General features: G+C 44.2%; 1 protein-coding gene across 1 annotated transcript in view; it reads left to right on the top strand.

The window, feature by feature from the left end:
- The first annotated feature begins 10,128 nt into the window (after positions 1-10,128).
- Positions 10,129-22,232, top strand: part of LOC124620021 — an 85,916-nt gene continuing 73,812 nt past the window's right edge. Inside the window, 1 exon segment of the mRNA XM_047146687.1 lies at positions 10,129-10,290. Within this exon segment, the coding sequence (XP_047002643.1) occupies positions 10,129-10,290 (162 nt within the window).

The raw sequence follows: 22,232 nt of genomic DNA, 5'->3' as shown, positions 1-22,232 counted from the left end.
ATAACGTTCGAACACAATATATGTTCCAAAATCCTGCTGCATATTGACGTTAACGATATGGGCCTGTAAGTTAGTGGATTACTTCTACTACCTTTCTTGAATAGTGGTGTGACCTGTGCAGTTTTCCAGTCTTTGGGTATGGATCTTTCGTCGAGCGAACAGTTGTATATGATTGTTAAGTATGGAGCTAATGCATCAGCATACTCTGAAAGGAACCTAATTTGTATACAGTCTGGACCAGAAGACTTACTCTTATTAAGTGATTTAAGTTGCTTCACTACTCCGAGGATATTTACTTCTACGTTACTCATGTTGGCAGCTGTTTTGGATCGAATTCTGGAATATTTACTTCATTTTCTTTTGTGAAGGCATCCCATCTGGTAAATTTCTCATGACCTGCTGTTCTGGGCGACTTTTCCAAACTCTACCCCTTTTCCTAGACCTCTCCTGTCCTTTTCCTTCACCCCTCTTCCTTCCCCATCAACCCTTCTGCCTGAAGAAGGAGCCACTGGCTCCAAAAGCTTGCATAAGTATAACCTTCTTTTATGTGTGTTTTTGCCACCTTTTTGAACTTTTTACTTGGAACTTTTAAGGAGATTGCGCAACAGGGTTCATCAAAAGGCCCAAATTGTGGCAGACAGGGACTGGCTCTTCCACCATGGCAGTGCACCTGCATGTGCACTCATGTGCCATGTGTGTTAGACAGTTTTTGGCGAAAATGGCATGGTCCCACTGCCTCGTGCACCTTACTCAACTTAACTGGTTTTGTGCGACTCTCTTTCATTTCCACATATGAAAAGGAGCATGAAAGGACACTGATTTGATAACATTGGAAAAAAAAAGAATAAAGAAAAAAAAGAAACTAGGAAGGAGCAGTCGGCCATTTCTAAAGCTGACTACAAAGAATGTTTCAAACAGTGGAATCACTGGTGGGGTGAATCTATTATTTGTAATTGAGAGTACTTTGAAGGGGAAAGGTTGTTTTGTAAACAGTTTGAAAATATATAGCATTTAGAAAATAAATTTGGTTTTCTTTGGGTAGCACCTCATGTTACTTCTGTTTTACTTGTTGACCTTCAGTCAGTTACTATGAGCTGTGATGTTTCTGACAAGAAATCACAAATCCAGTCGCACTACTGAGACGATACTCCATGGGCAAGCAATTTGATGAGAAGTTACTTATGAGGGACAGTGAGAAAAGTGTTCTGAAAGTCTAAAAACATGGGATCAATTTGACATCCCTTGTCAATAGCACTCATTACTTCATGAAAATAAAGAGCTAGTTGTGTTTCACAAAAATCATATTTTCTGAATTTATGTTGGCTGTTTCTCGATAAGTCATTTTCTTTGAGATAACTCATAATGTACAAACATAGTATATGTTCCAAAATCCTACTGCAAATCAACATTAGTGATATAGGTCTGTAATTCAATGCATCACTCCTATTTCCTTTCTTTGGTAACTTTCTTGTGTAGCTTTCCAATCTGAAGGCACAGATCTTTTGATGAGTGGGTGGTTGTATGTGATTGCTAAATACAGAGCTACTGTATCAGTATACTCTGAAAGGATCGTGAACTGGTGTATAGTCTAGACTGGAGGCCTTGTCTTTATTAAGTGATTTAAGCCGCTTTGCTACACCGAGTTCTAAGTTATTCATTTTGGCAGTTGTTATTGATTTGAGTTCTGGAATATTTACTTCATCATCTTTGGTGAAGGAGTTTAAGAGAACCGTAATAAGTAACTCTGCTTTACTGGCACAGTCACCAGTAACATCGTCATTGATATCATGCAGTGAAGGTTTGATTGTATCTTTCTGCTGGTGTACTTCACACATGACCAGAATCTCTTTGAATTTTCTGGCAGGTTTCGAGAGATGTCATTATGGAAACTATTAAAAGTATCTTGCATTGTAGTTCACACTAAATTTCAAGCTTCTGTAAAACTTTGCCAATGCTGGGGGTTTTGTGTGCTTTTAAATTTTTAATGCTTTTTTCATTGCTTCTGCAACAGTGTTCTTGACCTGTTTTGTGGGCCATGGGAAATCAATGTCATCTCTTATTGGTTTATATGGTATGTCTCTCTCAGTTGCCATGGATACTACTGCTTTGAATTTCAATAACATCTGGTCTACATTTATGTAGTCAGATTTGAAGAGTGGGGACTGTCTCTTAGGAAGGCACCAAGAGAATTTGCATTTATTTTTGGTGGGTCTGGATGTTACGGTACTCAGTCTCATTACAACAACCTACTGATCACTAATCACAGTATTCATCATGATGCTCACTATTTGCTCAAGATTATTTGTTCCTAAGAGGTTAAGTATGTTTTAACAATCATTCACACTTTGAGTTGGCTCCTGAACTAATTGTTCAAAATAATTTTCTGAGAATGCGTTCAGAATGATTTTGATCCTTTCCCATGACACTGCCTCCTCTGAATTATGAAAGGGAGCTATCCATGCAGCATATCCATTGAGCTCATAATCCACCTGGTCTCTGCTAGCCCCAGGTCCACATCCACCTCCAACACCAGCCCCGTGACTCTTAATTTCACTCATCCTGCACCAACATCATTTTCTCCACAAACTCCATCTTCCTGTTTTCTGTCCCACCCCTTCCCATTCCATCCCTCCACATCATGCCATAGGCTACTGCCCACGCCCCATGCCAGTGACGAGGACAAACTTACTAGTGGCACATTCCTATCCCATGCACCTACTTCCTCTCACTTGAAGCTGTCAGCTATTCTTCCCTAAGCCTACCTTCTTTCTCCTCTTCTCTATCCACATGACACAACCGCTCACCCTTGTCAAGGTGCAGTGCCAGCAGCAGAAAATTAAGCAATTTGGAACTACTGAAGACTGCAATAAAATAAATGCAAATATGTTCTTGAAAGTATCTGAACACAATTTTTAGGTAAGTCATCAAAGCATAAGTAGTTGTCAGTGGAAGGTTGTTACAAATAAATTTACAATATTTCAGACATGTTTAATGTGCAACACCTGCAGGTGAACATACAGCCTAAGAAAATAGTGGACCTCTCATTAATCAAGAAGATTTGCATCTTCATTTCCAACTGTAGCTTGATGTTGTCCTAAACCAATACAGGTGACATAGGCATGCTATGCTGAACCAATCCAGACTGCCAGTGTAGTAAAGAAACATAAGTGTGTGATACATATGCAACCATATCTACAGTACAGGATGGAGTAGGACTTGTCTGTCATACTCATATTTTGCTATTTAAGACGGAACGTATAGCATTCATTTGTCTATTATTGCCTGAGACCTTTGTCACTCCTCAAGCCAGCACTGTGGATGAAGTTGTACAGTCTGTTTTGATCAACTGGTTGTCCAGTGCTGTGGTCACATAGACTGGTCCAGGTCTCACTCCACACTTCACAAACTTCTACCCACTGGTTCGATGTGCATCTTTTTCCCAGTTGTGTGCCCTATGCAATTCAGTCAGTCATGGTACAGCAGACTCATTTCCTGGAGACCAATTGTTTTACCTTGTTTCAATAGGCTGAGAATCTCTTACTAAGTTTAATGATGTTGGTGAGCATCCCTTTACTTGTTTTCACACTGCAACTTCATTTTGTGGATCTTCACTGACTGAGCTTGGCATAATACTGATCTTCCCAGTCATGCATGAGAGGAGATACTTCTTGGCCTATAAGTATGCCATTTCTCATCAATTTGATGATTTATTGCTAGAACACTGTGTTACACATCCTCTGAGTTTAGATACATTTGGGCCATTTTTCCTAGAAGATATGATACCCACAAGTGTTAGTTTATTTTTCATATAGCATTAGTAGGAATAGTATAGATATGACGCCTGTAGAAAGTGCGGCTCTGGTTGGTGCTGTGTTTCTTGATTTTCAAAAAGCCTTCAGTACAATTGCTTGGGAAATGAAATATGTGCATATGGAACAGACATGTGATTGGACTGAAGACTTCTTGACAAACAAAACTCATTGTGCTAATCTTAATGGAAGGACATTGTCAGAAGCAAAATACCTCAAGGTGATGTGAGAGGGCCTCTGTTGTTCATGAGTCTGTAATTAACCTGACTGCTAACTCCTGTAGCTCTGAGGCTGGTCAGAGGTGATTCAGTTCCATACAGGGAGGGGACATTGTTAGAAATCTGTTAGGAAATTCAGAGGCTTGCACATAATCAACACCTGATGCAAAGATTGGCAGTTGACTGTAAATATAAATAAATGTAAGTGAAGTGTGTAAACAGATGACAATATGAGATATTGTTTTTGGTGATTAGTCTCTCAAATCAGCTACAACATTGTTAAGGACTCTAGGAGTTTCTGTCCAGAGCTATTTGAGGTGGAATGACAGCATAAATATATCCATGGAAAAAGCAGATGCGAGGCTCTAATTTACTAGCCAATTGCTCAGGAAGTGAATTTGGCAGAAAAGAGGTCACTTGTGAACCCATAATTTGATTATTTTTTTATTTTTTTTGTCTGTGTGGGACTGTTACCAAGCTGGGATAAAGTGCAGGAAAGTTCCTTACTTTATTGAAATAAATAACATCACTGTGTATGAAGGTTCCTTACTTTATTCAACTAAATAAAACATGAAGTTACAAACACATAAAGGACAGGCCCGCACAGGGCTGGAGTTACATAAATGGCCTCAGGTTCAAAATGTAAATCAGTCACACACACATGGTGTGAATGTACTATCCAGGAGCAGTGTGGTAGAAACAACTGAGCTGGAGAAATTGTTGCCTCATCCCAGTGTTCACTGCACAATATCCACACTTACTATCTCTGCACTTACACATGTGAGGCAAAATTTATAGTCTGCACAAGAGTGTGAAGCAAAAACACTATATCCTCAGTGATTGCTTGCCAAGCAAAAGACAGTGTGGTGCGGGCATCTTTCAGCATTGCGATAGCATCATGTGCGTCACCACATGGGCAGTTCCTCATGGTGTAGGTGCCGAGCATCAACCAAAGTGTATGCTACAATGGACGGACAAAGACTGATGAAGCTCTTTTGGTGAAAGCCTCGTTAGGGGCAGCTATTGTTACTTACAGCAACCATAGTGGTGAAATGTCCTGTCATATGGAAAGATCAACAGCCGTGGATAGAAGTAGTGCGTGAGGGGTGAAACTAACTGCCTTAGCAGATGGCCATAGCGAGTTGTGAGCATACAGAACTGATAAGAAAGCTTGCTGCAAAGGCTGCTACACAGTTCCCTGTTCCCACTCCTGTCACCCCCTCCACCTCACCCCCCCTCACCCTCAAGATTGGAGCTGTAGTGTTGAGTCAGGGGGAGATGGTGTAGGCTGATACTGGTGGAGGGTTGTGTTGTGCCAGCAGTGAGGCCGAGGGTGGTGGCATTGACAGTACAGGTGTTGGCTCTGCGGTGGGTGTGGGTGCCTAAAGTCAAGGCAGCAGGCACATGGAGGGCATGACAGCCAGCTGTCAGTAGTGCTAGTTTGCTGGGTGACAGCATGCAGTGGCACATGGGGTTGGCGTGCTGTACCAGTGTGGTCTGAGCCTGTGTTTGATGCTGTGCTTGCAAGTGTGGGCACGTGCAGGGCACAGTTGCCAGTGTGAGACTGCAAAGGAAAGGGTGCAGTGACCTTTTTGGGTGGCTGCGAGGTGGTGTTGAGAGGGTGGCTGCATTTTACAGCTGAAAGTGCATGCACCTGGCACCATGTGCATGGGTCACCTGTGCCTCCAGTGTCAGGACAGGTGGTGGCAGGTTGGGGGCATGGCACTGGGAGCACACAAAATAATGCTGTTGTACAAATGTCAGGAGCTGCAATGTGGTGTTGGGGGCATACTCAGCAACTGACAGTGGTGGAGGTGAAATCGCTGCTCAGTCATAGGCTGTGGAAGAGGTAGAGAAGTAGGGATGTGAGCATCCTCTGTGCCTGTGTTGGTGGCTGGCGGTGGGCGAGGTGTGGCGCCGGCATAGCGTGGCAAGTTTTCCATGGTGTTTTGGCTATAGTGCTGTGGATGGATGTCTCATGGGCTTTGGTGGTGGGGGTGGTTGATGTGATATCGTCGACATTGTCAAACGACCTAACATCGGTGGCAGCGTGCATCTGTGGGTTGTTGATGTAGATGGTAGTCAAGCTTGGCGGCGTGGGGTTGAGCAGTGTATAGGCAGGATTCAGCCTACTGATCGAAATGCTGGTCAGTGTGCTTTGCAGATGCAAGGTAAATCTCATGGAGTCATGTTTCAGGACCTTCTGGAGGCCCAAGTAGTGTGGTCGGAGGGGAGGCTGATGAGCATTGATGTGCAGCATAACGTGTGCATGACACAGGGTTACTGTGAATGAAATTTCTGCATTTGTTGTTGCACTGGGAAGGGGTGTGTTACAAGTGAGCCACGCAGTCCTGCAAGATAGTGACGAACTGAGGAATGGCGTCATCTGTGGGCAGTTTGGAGGGCTCCAGAAAGTCACCTGGCGGTGTGGGGTCGAGCAGTGTATAGATGGGTTTCAGCTTATCTATCGAAATGCTGGTCGGTGTGCCACGCAAATGCAAGGTAAATGTCTTGGAGTCCCATTTCAGGACATGATGGGAGCCAAAGTAGTGTGGTCAGGGAGGGGGCTGGTGACCATTGATGTGCAGCATAATATGAGTGCGTGATACAAGGTCACTCTGAATGAAATTCTGCATTTAATGTGGCGCTGGAGAGGGGTGGGTGACAGGCAGCCCATGCAGTCCTACAAGTGACATACTCAGCAACAACGTCATCCGCGGGCAGTTTGGTGGGCTCCAGGAAGTCACCTGGAATGGCAAGTGCCTGGTTCAGAAACAAGTTTGGTAGCTGATATCTCAAGGTCAGCCTCGTGAGCGATACAGAGACTGGGAAGTACCAGCGACAATACAGCAGTCCACCTATTCTTGTGGCAGGCGAGGGCGGCCTTCAGCGTGCAATGTAGCCATTCCACCATGCCGTTGGCGGCTGGGTGGTTGCTTTATGTCAGGTGCATGCCTCACACAGAGCTCTCAGCGCACAAAAAGTAACAATGTAATATGGTGCCCGCAGTCTGCAGTGGTGCGGCATGGGCAGCCGAAATGGACAATTCACTAGGAGGCAGTAATGTCGAGCACTGGTGTTGCTCCAGGCCAGCGAGGGGACCGGTCCACCATGGTAAGAAGGTAGCGGCAGGCGTCGGGTGAAGGTAAGGGGCCAACAATGTCCATATTTATGTGGCCAAAGCAATGCCTGATGTCTGGGAAAACCGTGATGGGGGCGCCAACCTTGGCACACTGATAGGCCAAGCAGGTGCTGGCCCAGGTCCTGCTGTCCCCCTGAATACCTGGCCACACAAAGTGCTGTCTTACTAGAGCAGCAGACACACTCCAGAGTGGGCCAGGTTGTGTGGTCGGTCAAATGCGGCCTTGTGGAAGCCAGTGGCTGGGATGGAGCATGGTGAGCCAACGGATACGTTGCACCAGATACTGCCGTCATAGTCAGGAGCCAGCATGAGTTGAAGGTGGAGGCCAGAGGTGCCATCCTGGTGGAGTCAGGCAAGTTCTGGGTCGTGCTCCTGGGCAGTGCTAAGTGCCTCGCAATCCAGTGACGAAGCGATGGTACAAGTGCGTCTGTGACGGTCAGCGAGAATGTTGTCAATTCCAGCCATGTGATGTATGTTAGTAGTAAATTCTGAGATGAACGACAGCTGCCAGAATTGAGGTGGGGAGCACTGGTCAATGTATTTCGTAAGGGCAAACGTTATGGGTTTGTCGTCAGTGAAGATCGTGAAGTGACGGGCTTCCACTGATGGCCGAAAATATTTGATAGCCTTGCAGATAGTGAGGAGCTCTCTATCGTATGTGCTCAGCACCGTTGAGGGAGAGAAAGTTTCCTGCAGAAGAAAGCGAGTGGTTGCCATGTGTTGCGCACGTGCTGCTGCAGGACAGCATCAATGGTTGGCATCAACCACCACGGCAAGCAAGGTGGTGGGGTGGGAGTGGGTGAGCATGGTGGCGTTTGCTAAGTCGTGCTTGGTGGGCAAGAAGCTGCCTTCCATTTGGGATATCCACAGCACTGGGTTGTTGCCCTTTGTTTTGATACTGCAAAGGGCAGCGGTGAGCGGCTCCTGAATGGCAGCAGCATTCCTTAAATGGCAGTGGAAAAAGTTTAACATGCCGAGGAAGCGTTGGAGGTCGTTCAATGTCTTTGGGCGCAGGGAATCGAGTATAACTTGTACCTTGTTGGGCAAGGGACATGAGCTGGCGGCGGAGATCGTGTTGCGCATGAATTCCACCTCGCTGGCGCTGAGCACTCATTCTTGCTATGCTGATGATGATACTGGCGTCCTGGAGACGTTCAGAAATACTGCAAGAAGGACTGCCATGTTTGGGCAGGCCAAAGTTCATAAAGGTGCTCTTGTGGAGTCCGAATGGCGTGATGATGGCTGTCTTTTGGATGTCCTCAGGTGCAACTGGAACCTAGGTAAAAGCCTTGGTGCAGTCGATCATGCTGAAGATTGTAGCCCCAGCCAGTGCATTGTTGTATCTGCATAGGAATGGCATTGGGCACCTGTCAGAGATTGTGCAGGCGTTTAGCTTCCAGTAATCCCAGCATGGGCACAAGGAGCCATCCTTCTTCTTGATGAGGTGAAGGATGGATGCCCACAGGCTCATCGCAGGCTGCAGTACACTGGCAGCAAGAAGCTGATCAAACTGGGCCTTGGCGATCATCAGTTTATGAGGTGGCAGAGGGCATGGCAAGCAAAAGATAGGTGGTCTAGGGACAGCACTGATGTAGTGCACAGTTGCATGACAGACTTCCCAAGGCACGCTTGATAGTCGTATGAGACCAGAGAATTGAGGCCGGAGGTCAACGTATGGCCCAGAATACGGCACATCAAAGAGAACAGCAAAATAATTAGTGCACTTTGTTGATCTCCCAGTGTCATTGTCAATGAGGGGCCAGCCGGCAACGTTAGGGAGCAGGCGGTGGTGTCTGATGAAGTCCGCTCCAACAATGGGGTCAGTGATGTCGGCGACAGTGAAGGTCCAGGGAAGATCCTGTTGCAGGCTGGGACTGAGGACACTATGATGAATGCCATATGTAGCAATGTGGAATTACTCAGAATGGCTGAGGCAGCACCAGCATTCTTAAGACCCACTGCGGGAACATAGACAACTTGGAGCCATTGTCTAAGAGGAATGGCGTGGTGTAATGGGTGTCACAGACGAACAGGCACTGGTAGACCAAGCAGCAGCCGAGTGTTCCTAACCCCGTGGTCATTGGCATTTGGGTGCCAAGGACAAGGTCCTCTGCAATTGGTAGTGTCTGGACCGAAGCACTCGTGATAAAATAGTGGCTGTCCATCCCAGGAGGGGCATTGTCAGGGCAGCTGGAGCTGTGACATCAGCAGCAGTTGTGCCAGCGGCTGGGGCAGCGCGGACTGTGGCAGTTGAGTCAGGCCACGGTTGCTTGCAAAGTTGCCATGTTCTTGTTAAGGTGGGGGGGCATGCTGTACACTCCTGGCTGTCGAGCACTGTGGGCCAGCTGGGAGGGGTACAGATGGTGACGTGATTAATGACATGTCGGGCAGCAAGGGTGAACATGTGGCAGGATGGCTGACGAGGTGACAGCCAGCTGGGTTTGCCAGACAGGGGTGAGGTTGGCGCATGATGGTGGCAGTTGTAGGCAGGGGGACCTGCCTCTCATGTACCCTTTCGGCACCATTGGAAATGTCAATGAGGGAGAGGTCAGGGTGCAACGCCATTGCTGTCTGTATTGGGGCCAGGAGCCGAGACAACCAAATTTTATAAAGAAAACCATCAGAGACCATGTGTGGCTCCATCAGACTTCGAAGGTGGTGCAGGAGTTGAGTGGGTTGTTGGTCCCCACACTGCTCGAGAGAAAGGTACATGCAGATGGGCTGCATTTTGGAAGGGGTGAGTTGGGTCATGAGGCGGTGCCAGAGTGTCTCGTGGTGGTAGGTGCCTGGGGGCGACGAGATGACATTGTGGATTTCCATTGCATATGCCAGCTCGAGCTGGATGATCACCATGGTGAACTTTGTGGTGTCTTGGGTAATGCAGCAGCTGGCGAAGATGGTGTACGGCAAAGGAAACTGAATGTGTGGGTCCTGTAGGTTGAAGGGAGGCAGATGAGCCATGGCACAACTGGATGGAGTGGTGGCAGTGTGTGGTGAATCAGACGGTGGCACTTCGAAGCCTGGAGGAGCGGTGGTGGAGGCGACGGAAGCCAGGGTTGGTGCAGACAGAGGTGTGGAGTCTGAAATCTGGGGCTGGGCCACTGGAGTCATGCTACTGCGAGTTGGTGCACAGATCAGCATTGCAGCGTTCTAGTTCGGCGGGGCGCTTGGTCAGCTCAGCCATAATGTCGTGTGGCATTGGCATGGCAGCTGCGTGCAGTGGAGTGTCAGTTGGGGTGGTAGCAGTAGGCATTTGTTGCTAGGTTGCACATGAGGTGGCAAAACACACGTAAAGGAATGAGATCATGACGCCAAGCACACTAGGGTCCATAGCACGAAAATAGAAGTTGCTGGAACTTGACTGTGTTCATTGTTGTCACCAGTGTAGAAAGTTTCCTTGCTTTATCAAAATAAATAACATGGTGTAGGAAGGTTCGTTACTTTCGCAACAAGAGACCTCCTAGAAATATTGATGACCTTAACGCCAGACGGACGGTAATGTCAACTACATTGATGTTTTTTGTAATGACGTTCATTTGATCATTAATACGTTAGTCCAACTCAGTCACTGTATGATAAGAGAAGATTAATTCCTGCATTTATCTTCAGGTTGTCGGATTACTCTTTTAGTAGAACTGCTGACGTATGGATAACTAAGGAGTATCTGTTAGGAGTCTATCGACTTTTACTGAATGCAGAAGCGTTTGACAGCCGCGGACTCTCGCACTTGGCGACCGCTTTGAGAAGAATGCTGCTACAGGGAACGAGGTTCGAACAGCAAAATAAATAAATACGTGATGTCGGAATTACCGTCGCATTAACGTCAGCCCCAAGACGCAACAAGAAGAAACAGCCAAGACTTTGACATCAACCGGTGACTACTACCAAAAAAACGAATAATCACAAGAAGAAATACGGAAAAACTAATAATAAGAAGATGTTTGCACCGCGTAATTACGAGCAGTGAAGCGGAAATCTAGTACCAAAAGTGTGCAGCTTCAAAACACAAGATTGTGACACCATTATTAGAACATCACGACAGTGACATAAAATTCTTTTAACAAAACATCTGACCACGGAAATTTTTTTTTAGGAAATTACACCTGAAAAAATACAGCTCGGCAACGCATTAAGCGATAGGTTGCTAAGCAGTTAAACATCAGGATACGAGGGCTCTTCGGGAAGTAAGTTCCGATCGCTCACGAAACGGAAATGACGGTGAAAATCCAATGAACATTGTCCCTAGTACGCCCATCGATCGCGTCTTATCGCTCTTTACAGTTTTGAGCGCATGATGAACACGTGAAGGTGCCCAGAAATCTTTCGCCAAGTATGAGAGAGAGATTTCGCCAGATGTCATGTAGCCCACATAACGTAAAGTGTCATACGGTTCCTTCTTCTTGACAATTCTAGGCCGCACTCTGCAGGTGCAATGAAGATGCTCCTGCAGCGTTTTCGATGGGAAGTGTTTCATCACCCACAATACAACCCGTAATTGGCTCCCTCTGAGTTTCATCTCTGCAATTGTAGATCAGTGTAAAGCTTTGTGGAAAACTCAGGCGGCTGCCTTCTATGGCGAGAGTATTGGAAAGTTGGTACAACTCTACGACAAATGTGTAAGTCAGAGCGGTGACTATGTAGAGAAGTGGCTGGAACTTGTATAGGAAAAGAGAGAGACAAATAATAATAATAATTTGATTTTAAAAAAGCCCTCGTAAATATAATATATTGAGCTACACTCTTATATGTACGCACCATCTCATCACCCAAAAACTAACCAGCGAGATAAAAGTCGATTACTGAATTAGGCGTTTAGAGCATGTCAACCGCGGACAGTCTTTCGGCGGATTTGGAGTACAGAATATCACTAAGAGATGGCAGGAGAAGCAACAGACAGCCTCTGTACAGACAGCGCCAGCCGCACTACACGCTGGCAGCGGCAGCCGACAACACACACACACACACACACACACACACACACACACACACACTGCGACTTAAACCTGGCGGGTGCATTTTTATGTGCAGTGTGCAGAGGTTTCTGAACGAAAATGCATTTGTGATACATATACGAAATTTCATTAAGTCAATACAGCAGTTTTAACCACAATTTGATTTCAAGACTTAGGTGAAACTCAGTCACAGATGATATGCACCTAGTAATGTAAATAGTCACCTACGGATTTCAGATTTACCTGCATAATTAAAGAGCGTAACATGGCTTTCGTAGATGATAATATGACCATGGAAGGGTTTATGCAGTCGGTATTAGACCAGTTTTCTCAAATGAATAAGGGTTGACGTAAATAGACAACAATTTTGCAACGATTGAGAACATTTACATACCGTGACCAGTCAACTATAGGGCTCCACTGCCCTAACTTAATGGTAGAAGTTATATGACAAAAATTCAATTAGATATACACTATTGGCCATGACCAAGAAGAAATGCAGATGATAAATGGGTATTCATTGGACAAATACGAGGGCTGTCCAGAAAGTAAGTTACGATTGATCACGAAATGAAAATCACAGTGAAAATCAGAAATGTTTCATTTGTAACAGTTAGCTACAGCTTTCAGCTACTTCTCAACGTAGTCGTCGTTCTGACTCAGACATTCGTCGTAGCGTTGTACCAACTTTCCAATACCCTCATCATAGAAGGCAGCCGCCAGTGCTTTCCGCCAATTCTCTACGCTGGCCTAAAGCACGTTGTCTGTGCCAAAATGTTGTCTTCATAGCCAGCGGTTCGTTTGAGCAGAGATGAAACTCAGTGGGAGACAATTACGGGCTGTATTGTCGGTAACCAAACATTTCCAATTGAAACGATGCAGGAACATCTTCATTGCCCCTGCAGAGTGAGGCTGAGAATTGTCTTGAAGAAGAAACCGCACGACAGTTATGTAATGTTGGTTGCATAGCTTCTTGGGAAAATTCTCACCAGGCCCTCGTACTTGGCGGGAGACACGATTTTCTATAAAATCTTTACGCGCTCACTAAGAGCTCAGGAATGAAAAGAGCGACATAATTCTACCTAGAGTCGTATTAGAGACACTGCCCAACACATCTTTGCAAAGCTTTATCGGATTTTCATAGTCGTTTCCATTTCGTGACCGATCGTAACTTACTTCCTGGACAGCCCTCGTATATTATACTAGAACTGACATGTGATTACATTTTCACTCAATTTGGGTGCATAGGTCCTGAGAAATCAGTACTTAGAACAACCACCTCTGGCCATAATAACGGCCTTAATACGCTTGGGCATTGAGTCAAACAGAGCTTGGATGACGCGTACAGGTACAGCTGCCCATGCAGCTTCAACACGACACCACAGTTCATCAAGATTAGTGACTTGCGTATTGTGACGAGCCAGTTGCTCGTCCACCATTGACCAGACGTTTTCAATTGGTGAGAGATCTGGAGAATGTGCTGGCCAGGGCAGCAGTCGAACATTTTCTGTATCCAGAAAGGCCCGTACAGGACCTGCAACATGCGGTCATGCATTATCCTGCTGAAATGTAGGGTTTCGCAGGGATCGATTGAAGGGTAGAGCCACGGGTCGTAAAACATCTGAAATGTAACGTCCACTGTTCAAAGTGCCGTCAATGCGAACAAGAGGTGACCGAGACGTGTAACCAATGACACCCCATACCATCACGCCGGGTGATACGCCAGTATGACGATAACGAATACACGCTTCCAATGTGCGTTCACCGCGATGTCGCCAAACACGGATGCGACCATCATGATGCTGTAAACAGAACCTGGATTCATCCGAAAAAATGACGTTTTGCCATTCGTGCACCTAGGTTCGTCGCTGAGTACACCATCGCTGGTGCTCCTGTCTGTGATGCAGCGTCAAGGGTAACCGCAGCCATGGTCTCCGAACGGATAGTCCATGTTGGTGCAAACGTCGTCGAAATGTTCGTGCAGATGGTTGTTGTCTTGCAAACGTCCTCATCTGTTGACTCAGGGATCGAGATGTGACTGCACGATCCGTTACAGCCAAGCGGATAAGATGCCTGTCATCTCGACTGCTAGTGATACGAGGCCGTTGGGACCCAGCAGGGCGTTCCGTATTACCCTCCTGAACCCACCGATTCCATATTCTGCTAACAGTCATTGGATCTCGACCAACGCGCACAGCAATGTCGCGATACGATAAACAGCAATCGCGATAGGCTGCAATCCGACGTTTATCAAAGTCGGAAACGTGATGGTACGCATTTCTCCTCGTTACACGAGGCACCAAAGCAACGTTTCACCAGGCAACGCCTGTCAACTGCTGTTTGTGTATGAGAAATCGGTTGGAAACTCTCCTCATGTCGGCACGTTGTAGGTGTTGCCACCGGCGAAAAACCTTGTGTGAATGCTCTGAAAAGCTAATCATTTGCATATCGCAGCATCTTCTTCCTGTCGGTTAAATTTCACGTCTGTAGCACGTCATCTTTGTGGTGTAGCAATTTTAATGGCCAGTAGTGTAGGATTCAGTCACGTTGCAGAAATAGGTAAACGACTAGAAATTGTTTAGGAAAAGCCAGACTGTAAAACTGAACATGTACATATGATAAAATCTGAACAGCATAATTTCATCAAAGAGCTCAAATTTTAGAGAGGTATGTATTCCAGTCTCGCACAAATTTTCAACGGTCACTACATATTCGTTACACTGCAAGTGCAGCACACGTGAAAGATATGCTCTGACATCATTTCACGTCATTGCATCCGCATCGATCCATTAATTTCAGTTAATGCATTTTACTCATTTCAAACATTTCAACTTCCCCCGTTTCAAGGTCGCACTCTCGCTGTGTCATTGGATCTCGACCAACGCGAACAGCAATGTCGCGATACGATAAACAGCAATCGCGATAGGCTACGGTCCTTGACTGTCGCTGCTCGAGCTATAGTTATTCTGCGTGTTACACTGCCCCTGTTAATACACATATCCAGACAGAATATCACGCATGACTAGTATGAAACCACTCTGTCGAATGCACTCATAATAATCAACTTAAAAAATCATGTAATAGATAACGATGTACGAGGTATTTTACGGAAGTAATGAAACTGATTTCTGTGTAATCGTGACCTTATGCGTTTTACACATCAAAGTTATCCCTCGATGATAGCGTCCTTCGGCAGTTACTCACTGACGGAAGCTTTGTTTCCATAGTTCATAGCAATTCTGGAAGTATTCAACAGTTTCCTTTCCAATGGGCCCGCAGCTCGCATGAGACAGAAGAAAGACATTTTATTTTAAGTACACATTTTTTGCTGCACTATTTATTTGTTTACTCATGGTGACACATGCTACACGACGAACTCGTTTCGGAAAATTGCCATTATCAAGTGTACCTGTGAAGACGATATGACAGATGTAATACTGTTCCTTACGTCTTTGTTAGTCTATGTCTATAGATGGCATCTTATGCTTGTCTTAGTTGGTGCGACATGATCCACATGGCATCTTTGAGCGTAAATGTCGGTTGTCTTTTTGTTATGATACGATAATGTTATTTATATATTTACTTTTTATTTGCGCGATCTTACAAAGTTATTCTTTGGTAACTTTTTTGGGGTATGACTCGTTTCACAGCGCTTCCTGCGAAAGTGCCGTCATACTGACGTCACGCGCAATTCAGACGACCGCGTGATCGCCTATTGACTCTGTGACAAGAAACAATATGAATGATATTGCTCCTCGATTCACTCGCAGCAATATAAGCTGTCCTCTTAGTTTTCTTCGTGGCCACCCACTCGGAAGTCGCCACGTATTGGGAAATAAAGAGCCAAATATTTGTGAGAAGAAGGAATACGAATTTTATTGCAGCTCGTTTTTGTCGCAGCATTCAAAGCTGCCCTCTTAGATTCCTAAATAACCACACACGGGGAAATCACCACATATTCGGAAATAAAGAGTCAAGTATTTGTGAAAAGACAGAATATGAATTTTATAGCTGCTCGTTTCATTGGCAGCAATTAAAGCTGTCCTTTTAGGTTCCTGCCTAACCGCGCACTCGGAAATGGCTGAATATTTATTTCATCCTTCGTTCTCAAATGAGACGGAATATAAATAACATCGAATATTGCTGAACATACTTATATTATAATCAAAAGGAAGTCGCAGAACATGTTAACAAAGCTAAGACGAGAAAAAAGAATTGCATATATACCAAACAACTTTCAACTCCAGAAAACACGTCGTTATTCATTACGCTAGCACTTAACCACGTGATGTTTAACTCCAGTCTCAGTTATCATATCCTATCTTGAAGGCTTTTGTAGTTGGTGCGTTATTAAGTGACATTTAATGTTAATGGTGTCGTGTTTGTGATAAATTTTCAGTGCTCTGTTACCGTGAAATGGCATACTGCATATTACAAAACAAGCGTGTTTCATGCTTAATTTGTAAATTATTGACGATAACAACTCATTCCTCAGAGAGAACCCTTATACGAAGGTATTAACCATTATATCAATAACTGTAAAAAATCATTCCAAGAATGACGTTGTTTTGCAAATCTTCGGTACGCGCCCATGAAGTCTTAATGCCAGGCCTGTATCGAATGCTAACGAAAATCGATAGCCATCATGCGATCGTAGAAATTGCGTGTGACGTCAACATGACGTCACGTTTCCGGGAAGTGCTGTGAACCGAGTATTACGCACTTTTTTGACTGCTTCGACTCCAGCGACGCTATATGTTTGCAATGGAATTTCCATAAAGATAAAAAAGGAACAGAGTTATCATTACGCCACAAACTTGAAGCCGACGTCCGCTATCTTACGAGTACATAGCCCAAAAAATTAGGTTCACGAAATTTATATCTCCATGCCCAGTTTCCACCATTGTGCATATCCATCGATTTTTGCGGCCGCATCCCAAGTAGCATATGGTGCTTTGATTGTATTGAGATGTAGTTGTTCAATCAAAAATGCCAGCCTTCATAGTTTACGGGTGTACTAATCGATCCGATCGCAGCCTAAAGGAATTAGGCCTACACTTCATTCGCAAGTGGAGCCGATCAAGAAATATTTTCTTTTGTATAAAAATGGTTCAAATGGCTCTGAGCACTATGGGACTTAACATCTGAGGTCATCAGTCCCCTAGAACTTAGAACTACTTAAACCTAACTAACCTAAGGACATCACACACATCCACGCCCGAGGCAGGATTCGAACCTGCGTCCGTAGCGGTCCCGCAGTTCCAGACTGAAGCGCCTAGAACCGCATGGCCACACCGGCCGGCTTTCTTTTGTATACCTAATTTCTGCTTGCGCTGGTTGCTTTTATTCTTTCCTGTATTTTTCATTGCCTTCTAAAACTCAGCGCTCCGACGTGCTCAACGGTCTCGTCCCCACACGACACACGGCCACATGACCGTGCGGATTGATGGTGCAGCACCTCATGCCCTAAATTCCTCCCGTCGATAATAATTCATTGTTCATATTTCCTCCCTCTTCAAAAAAGATTCTGGCTAGAACAGCTGGAGACAGCGGTCATGTGTATGTGTGAGTTTTTAGGCGTATGAATCTGTCTTTCTGTGGGTGTGTTTTGCTTCCTTTCTGAAGAAGGCTTTGGCCGAAAACTTACGGCTGCTCGGCGTGATCCGCTTCACAGTATAGTTGTTCCTCTCGTAGTTAGTTGTAAGCAATTCATTGCACTTCAGCAGGAACAATTGTGTATAAAATTACAATACTAGAAGAAAAAATGACATTCATTACGCCACGTTAAGGATGTCTGTAGCTCAAACATGGGTTCATAATGCTGCGACCAAAAGTTTTGATCATTTACTCATTGATTTAAAACGCCTGAGGGAAGGAAAACTAATATTTCAAACTACACTGAAAACGGATTTCTCTGACTACTCTTCCTATGCCACAGAAGGCTGTCTATTACTATAAGGTGCGAATAGAGATCATAAAGAGATACCTCATACACAACAGAAATGTATCTGTCACTGAAACGCATGAAATAATAAACCTGTTGCAGTTTACATTATCTCAAATCTACTTTTAATTTGAAAATAAAATTCTTACACAATCAGATGGATTGGCTATGGGAAACTGTATTGCAGGTACCATAGCAGACTTATTTATTAATACGTTGGAAGAGAAATTCTTCGATTCAAACTGGTCAATACTAAACAAAATTATCTATTAGCTCAGATTGTTGATGACACGCCAGTACTAGTAGATGGAGAGGACCGTGCTGCAAAAAAGTTTGTGGAGGACAACTTGCTACACCATAAACATGTGGTAGCATACATACCAAACCACAGAGCACATCGGCACGGGGTTATTACAAATGAATAAGCGGAATTAACAGAGTTAGAGCTGAAAGACGCCATTCAATCTACAATTACAGTCACTCACGTACGCAGAATGATCAACAGAATAAGTAATTTGGAAACGACGAACTACGAACTCCGACAAACGTGGTAGTCACGTTCGCATCGCATTTTCTACCAGAATATGTGACAAATAGATGGCATGAAGTGTAATATTAGACCGTAGATACCCCTAGTGCGCCAGTGTTTTAGATGCATTCTATATGGCCATCTTAGTAACCAATGTCAGTCACAGCCTCGATGTAATCATTGTGCGGACAGCTCAGTCCACATGTGTGCTGCCTCCACTGTAAAGGAAACCGTACATCGAGAGGTAAGCATTGCCCCATATATCTCAAACGATAAAAGATTAATAAAGCGTCATCTATATACAATACATCCTTTAAGTAAGCTGAAGAACAAGTAAACCAAACAGCTTATGCCACTGTGGCAGGGAATCTTGGTAGGAGTAAATCGGAATCGGAGGAAGAATTTCCCCCCCCCCCCCCCCCCACCCCCACCCAATAAACTCCAGAGCCACAATAGGCAGTTATATCAAGAGGAGAGGATAAGAATACGGAGATAATTGAACAGCTGTTGGCTGGAATAACAAAACTAATAACGCAGCTTACCTTATTAAACAAAGAATCGGTAGTATAAGAAAAAGGATCAGGACAGAAATAGGCCATACTTAAAGCTCTACTCACACACACGGAATAACGGATATTAAAGTTCTCCAGTGAAATGCCAGACCTTTATATACTAATAGAGAATGGTTCGTGTGCGAACTTTATACTAATGACTACTCTGTTGCCATTATAAGAGAAACCTGGATTAAACCAGACATGTCTGTTAGATGTCGAGGATACCAAATAATAAGATCGGACCGAGAGAATGAGAAAGGTGGAGTAGCTGTATTGATTAGTACAAAACTCAACTATAAACCAATTACTATGCCACTATCTAACCTTGACCTTCAAACAATAACAGTAGAAGCATGTTGTTGTTGTTGTGACCTTCAGTCCTGAGACTGGTTTGATGCAGCTCTCCATGCTACTCTATCCTGTGCAAGCTTCTTAATCTCCCAGTACCTACTGCAGCCTACATCCTTCTGAATATGCTTAGTGTATTCCTCTCTTGGTCTCCCTCTACGATTTTTACCCTCCACGCTGCCCTCCAGTACTAAATTGGTAATCCCTTGATGCCTCAGAACATGTCCTACCAATCGATCCCTTCTTCTAGTCAAGTTGCGCCACAAACTCCTCTTCTCCCCAATTCTATTCAATACTTTCTCATCAGTTATGTGATCTACCCATCTAAACTTCAGCATTCTTCTGTAGCACCACATTTCGAAAGCTTCTATTCTCTTCTTGTCAAAACTATTTATAGTCCATGTTTCACTTCCATACATGGCTACACTCCATACAAATACTTTCAGAAATGACTTCCTGACACTTAAATCTATACTCGATGTTAACAAATTTCTCTTCTTCAGAAACGCTTTCCTTGCCATTACCAGTCTACATTTTATATCCTCTCTACTTCGACCACCATCAGTTATTCTGCTCCCCAAATAGCAAAACTCCTTTACTACTTTAAGCGTCTCATTTCCTAATCTAATTCCCTCAGCATCACCCGACTTAATTCGGCTACATTCCATTATCCTCGTTTTGCTTTTGTTGATGTTCATCTTATACCCTCCTTTCAAGACACTGTCCATTCCGTTCAACTGCTCTTCCAAGTCCTTTGCTGTCTCTGACAGAATTACGATGTCATCGGCAAACCTCAAAGTTTTTATTTCTTCTCCATGGATTTTAATACCCACTACGAACTTTTCTTTTGTTTGCTCTACTGCTTGCTCAATATACAGATTGAATAACATCTGGGAGAGGCTACAACCCTGTCTCACTCCCTTCCCAACCACTGCTTCCCTTTCATGTACCTCGACTCTTATAACTGCCATCTGCTTTCTGTACAAATTGTAAATAGCCTTTCGCTCCCTGTATTTTACCCCTGCCACCTTCAGAATTTGAAGCATGTAATAACAAATTCCGATTCTCCATTGTATCAGAAAGTCGTTCTCCAACTTGTAGGAATTTCGAACAACATACGCACACAATGTTACAACACACACCGAAAACCCTTCATAATCTGTGGGGACTTCAAAGAACACCACGCAGCAGGGGGGTGTCATATGAATGACAAGGCAGGGGAGTAAATAACGTCTTGCACTGATGATTATAACATGATCATATAAAATGATGGATCTGTAACATTAAACCAAGGACCATAGATGAGACCAACTGCAGAGAATATAACATTAGCTTCTCCCTGTATGAAAAAAAATCACAGAATGTTCTGTTCCGCAGGATACCATGCGATCAGATCATTTTCCTATAACCATGATAGATAGTGCAAGAAAAATAACCGAACACATATTGCCAGTAAACTGACTTGGAATATGAACAAAGCGGATTGGTATAAATATCGCCAAATTCTTGAATTAGAGGTAAAATCGGTAAAATCAATAGAAAAAGAACTACCTCTACATATGGCCTCCACACAACTACAGAACAGCATATAGTACGCAGCAAATGAATCCATCCAAAAACTACCTTTTTCAATAAAAGTAGAACGGCTGGGTAATCTATGGTGGAATGAAGACTGCAGTAAAGCAATACAAGACAGGAGAGGAGCATTATGTAAATATGTTAAACAACCTAACGCGAACAACTTTTTGTTCTGTAAACGAACGAAAGCTAGAAATCCATGAATAAGAATAGTTGTATAAAATATTGTAATAGTCTGACCAAGACTACTAGCTCATCAGAGATATGGCAGAAGTTCAACAGATTTAGGAATATGGCCCCTGTAGTCCATAATATAAATCATGTGAGTGGATAGAAGAATTCCGTAATCTTTTTGCCCCACCAAGTGTTCACAATAAGTTATTCAGGAGACAAAAGGAAACTCCTGCAAGTCAACATGCGCTAAGTACACAGTTAAGTATTGACGGGTTGACATCAGTCATCAAAGAGATCTGTAACACTACCTCAGTAATGGATCAGATCACCTATTCCATGATACAAAACATGCCTGACAATGTTGTAGAATTACATCTTCGAATCTATAATGGAATTTGGATGAATAAAGAACTAGTTCCAGAATAGAAGACACGGACCATAGTCCCCATATATAAAAAAGGGTGTCCGCAGCTCGTGGTCTTGCGGTAGCCTTCTTGCTTCTTGCGCACGGGGTCCCGGGTTTGATTCCCGGCGGGGTCAGGGATTTTTTTCTACCTCGTGATGACTGGGTGTTGTGTGTTTTTCATCATCATTTCATCATCATTGACCCGCAAGTGGCCGAAGTGGCGTCTACTAAAAAGAACTTACAATACGGCGGCTGAACTTCCCCGCATGGGGCCTCCCGGCCAACAATGCCATACGATCATTTCATAAAAAAGGGAAATTCATTATTAGCCACTTCTTGCAGACAGTTTGCACTGTCATCATGTTTTGTAAAACATTGGAAAAACTACTAAAAAGGCGACTGGAATGGTAGGTAGAATCTTTATCCTTACTCGCTGGATCGCAATGCAGGTTTCGTTGAGGCAGAAATTGCATGGGCAACATTTCAGTATTAGTTTCCTCCATGTTAGCTGGCTTTGATGAGAGCAAATATAGAGCAGAATTATTTTAGGATATTGCAAAAGCATACGATAATATTCA

Source organism: Schistocerca americana, chromosome 6 (assembly GCF_021461395.2).
Source record: "Schistocerca americana isolate TAMUIC-IGC-003095 chromosome 6, iqSchAmer2.1, whole genome shotgun sequence".
Lineage (NCBI taxonomy): Eukaryota > Metazoa > Arthropoda > Insecta > Orthoptera > Acrididae > Schistocerca > Schistocerca americana.
This window is presented reverse-complemented; position numbering and strand designations above follow the sequence as displayed.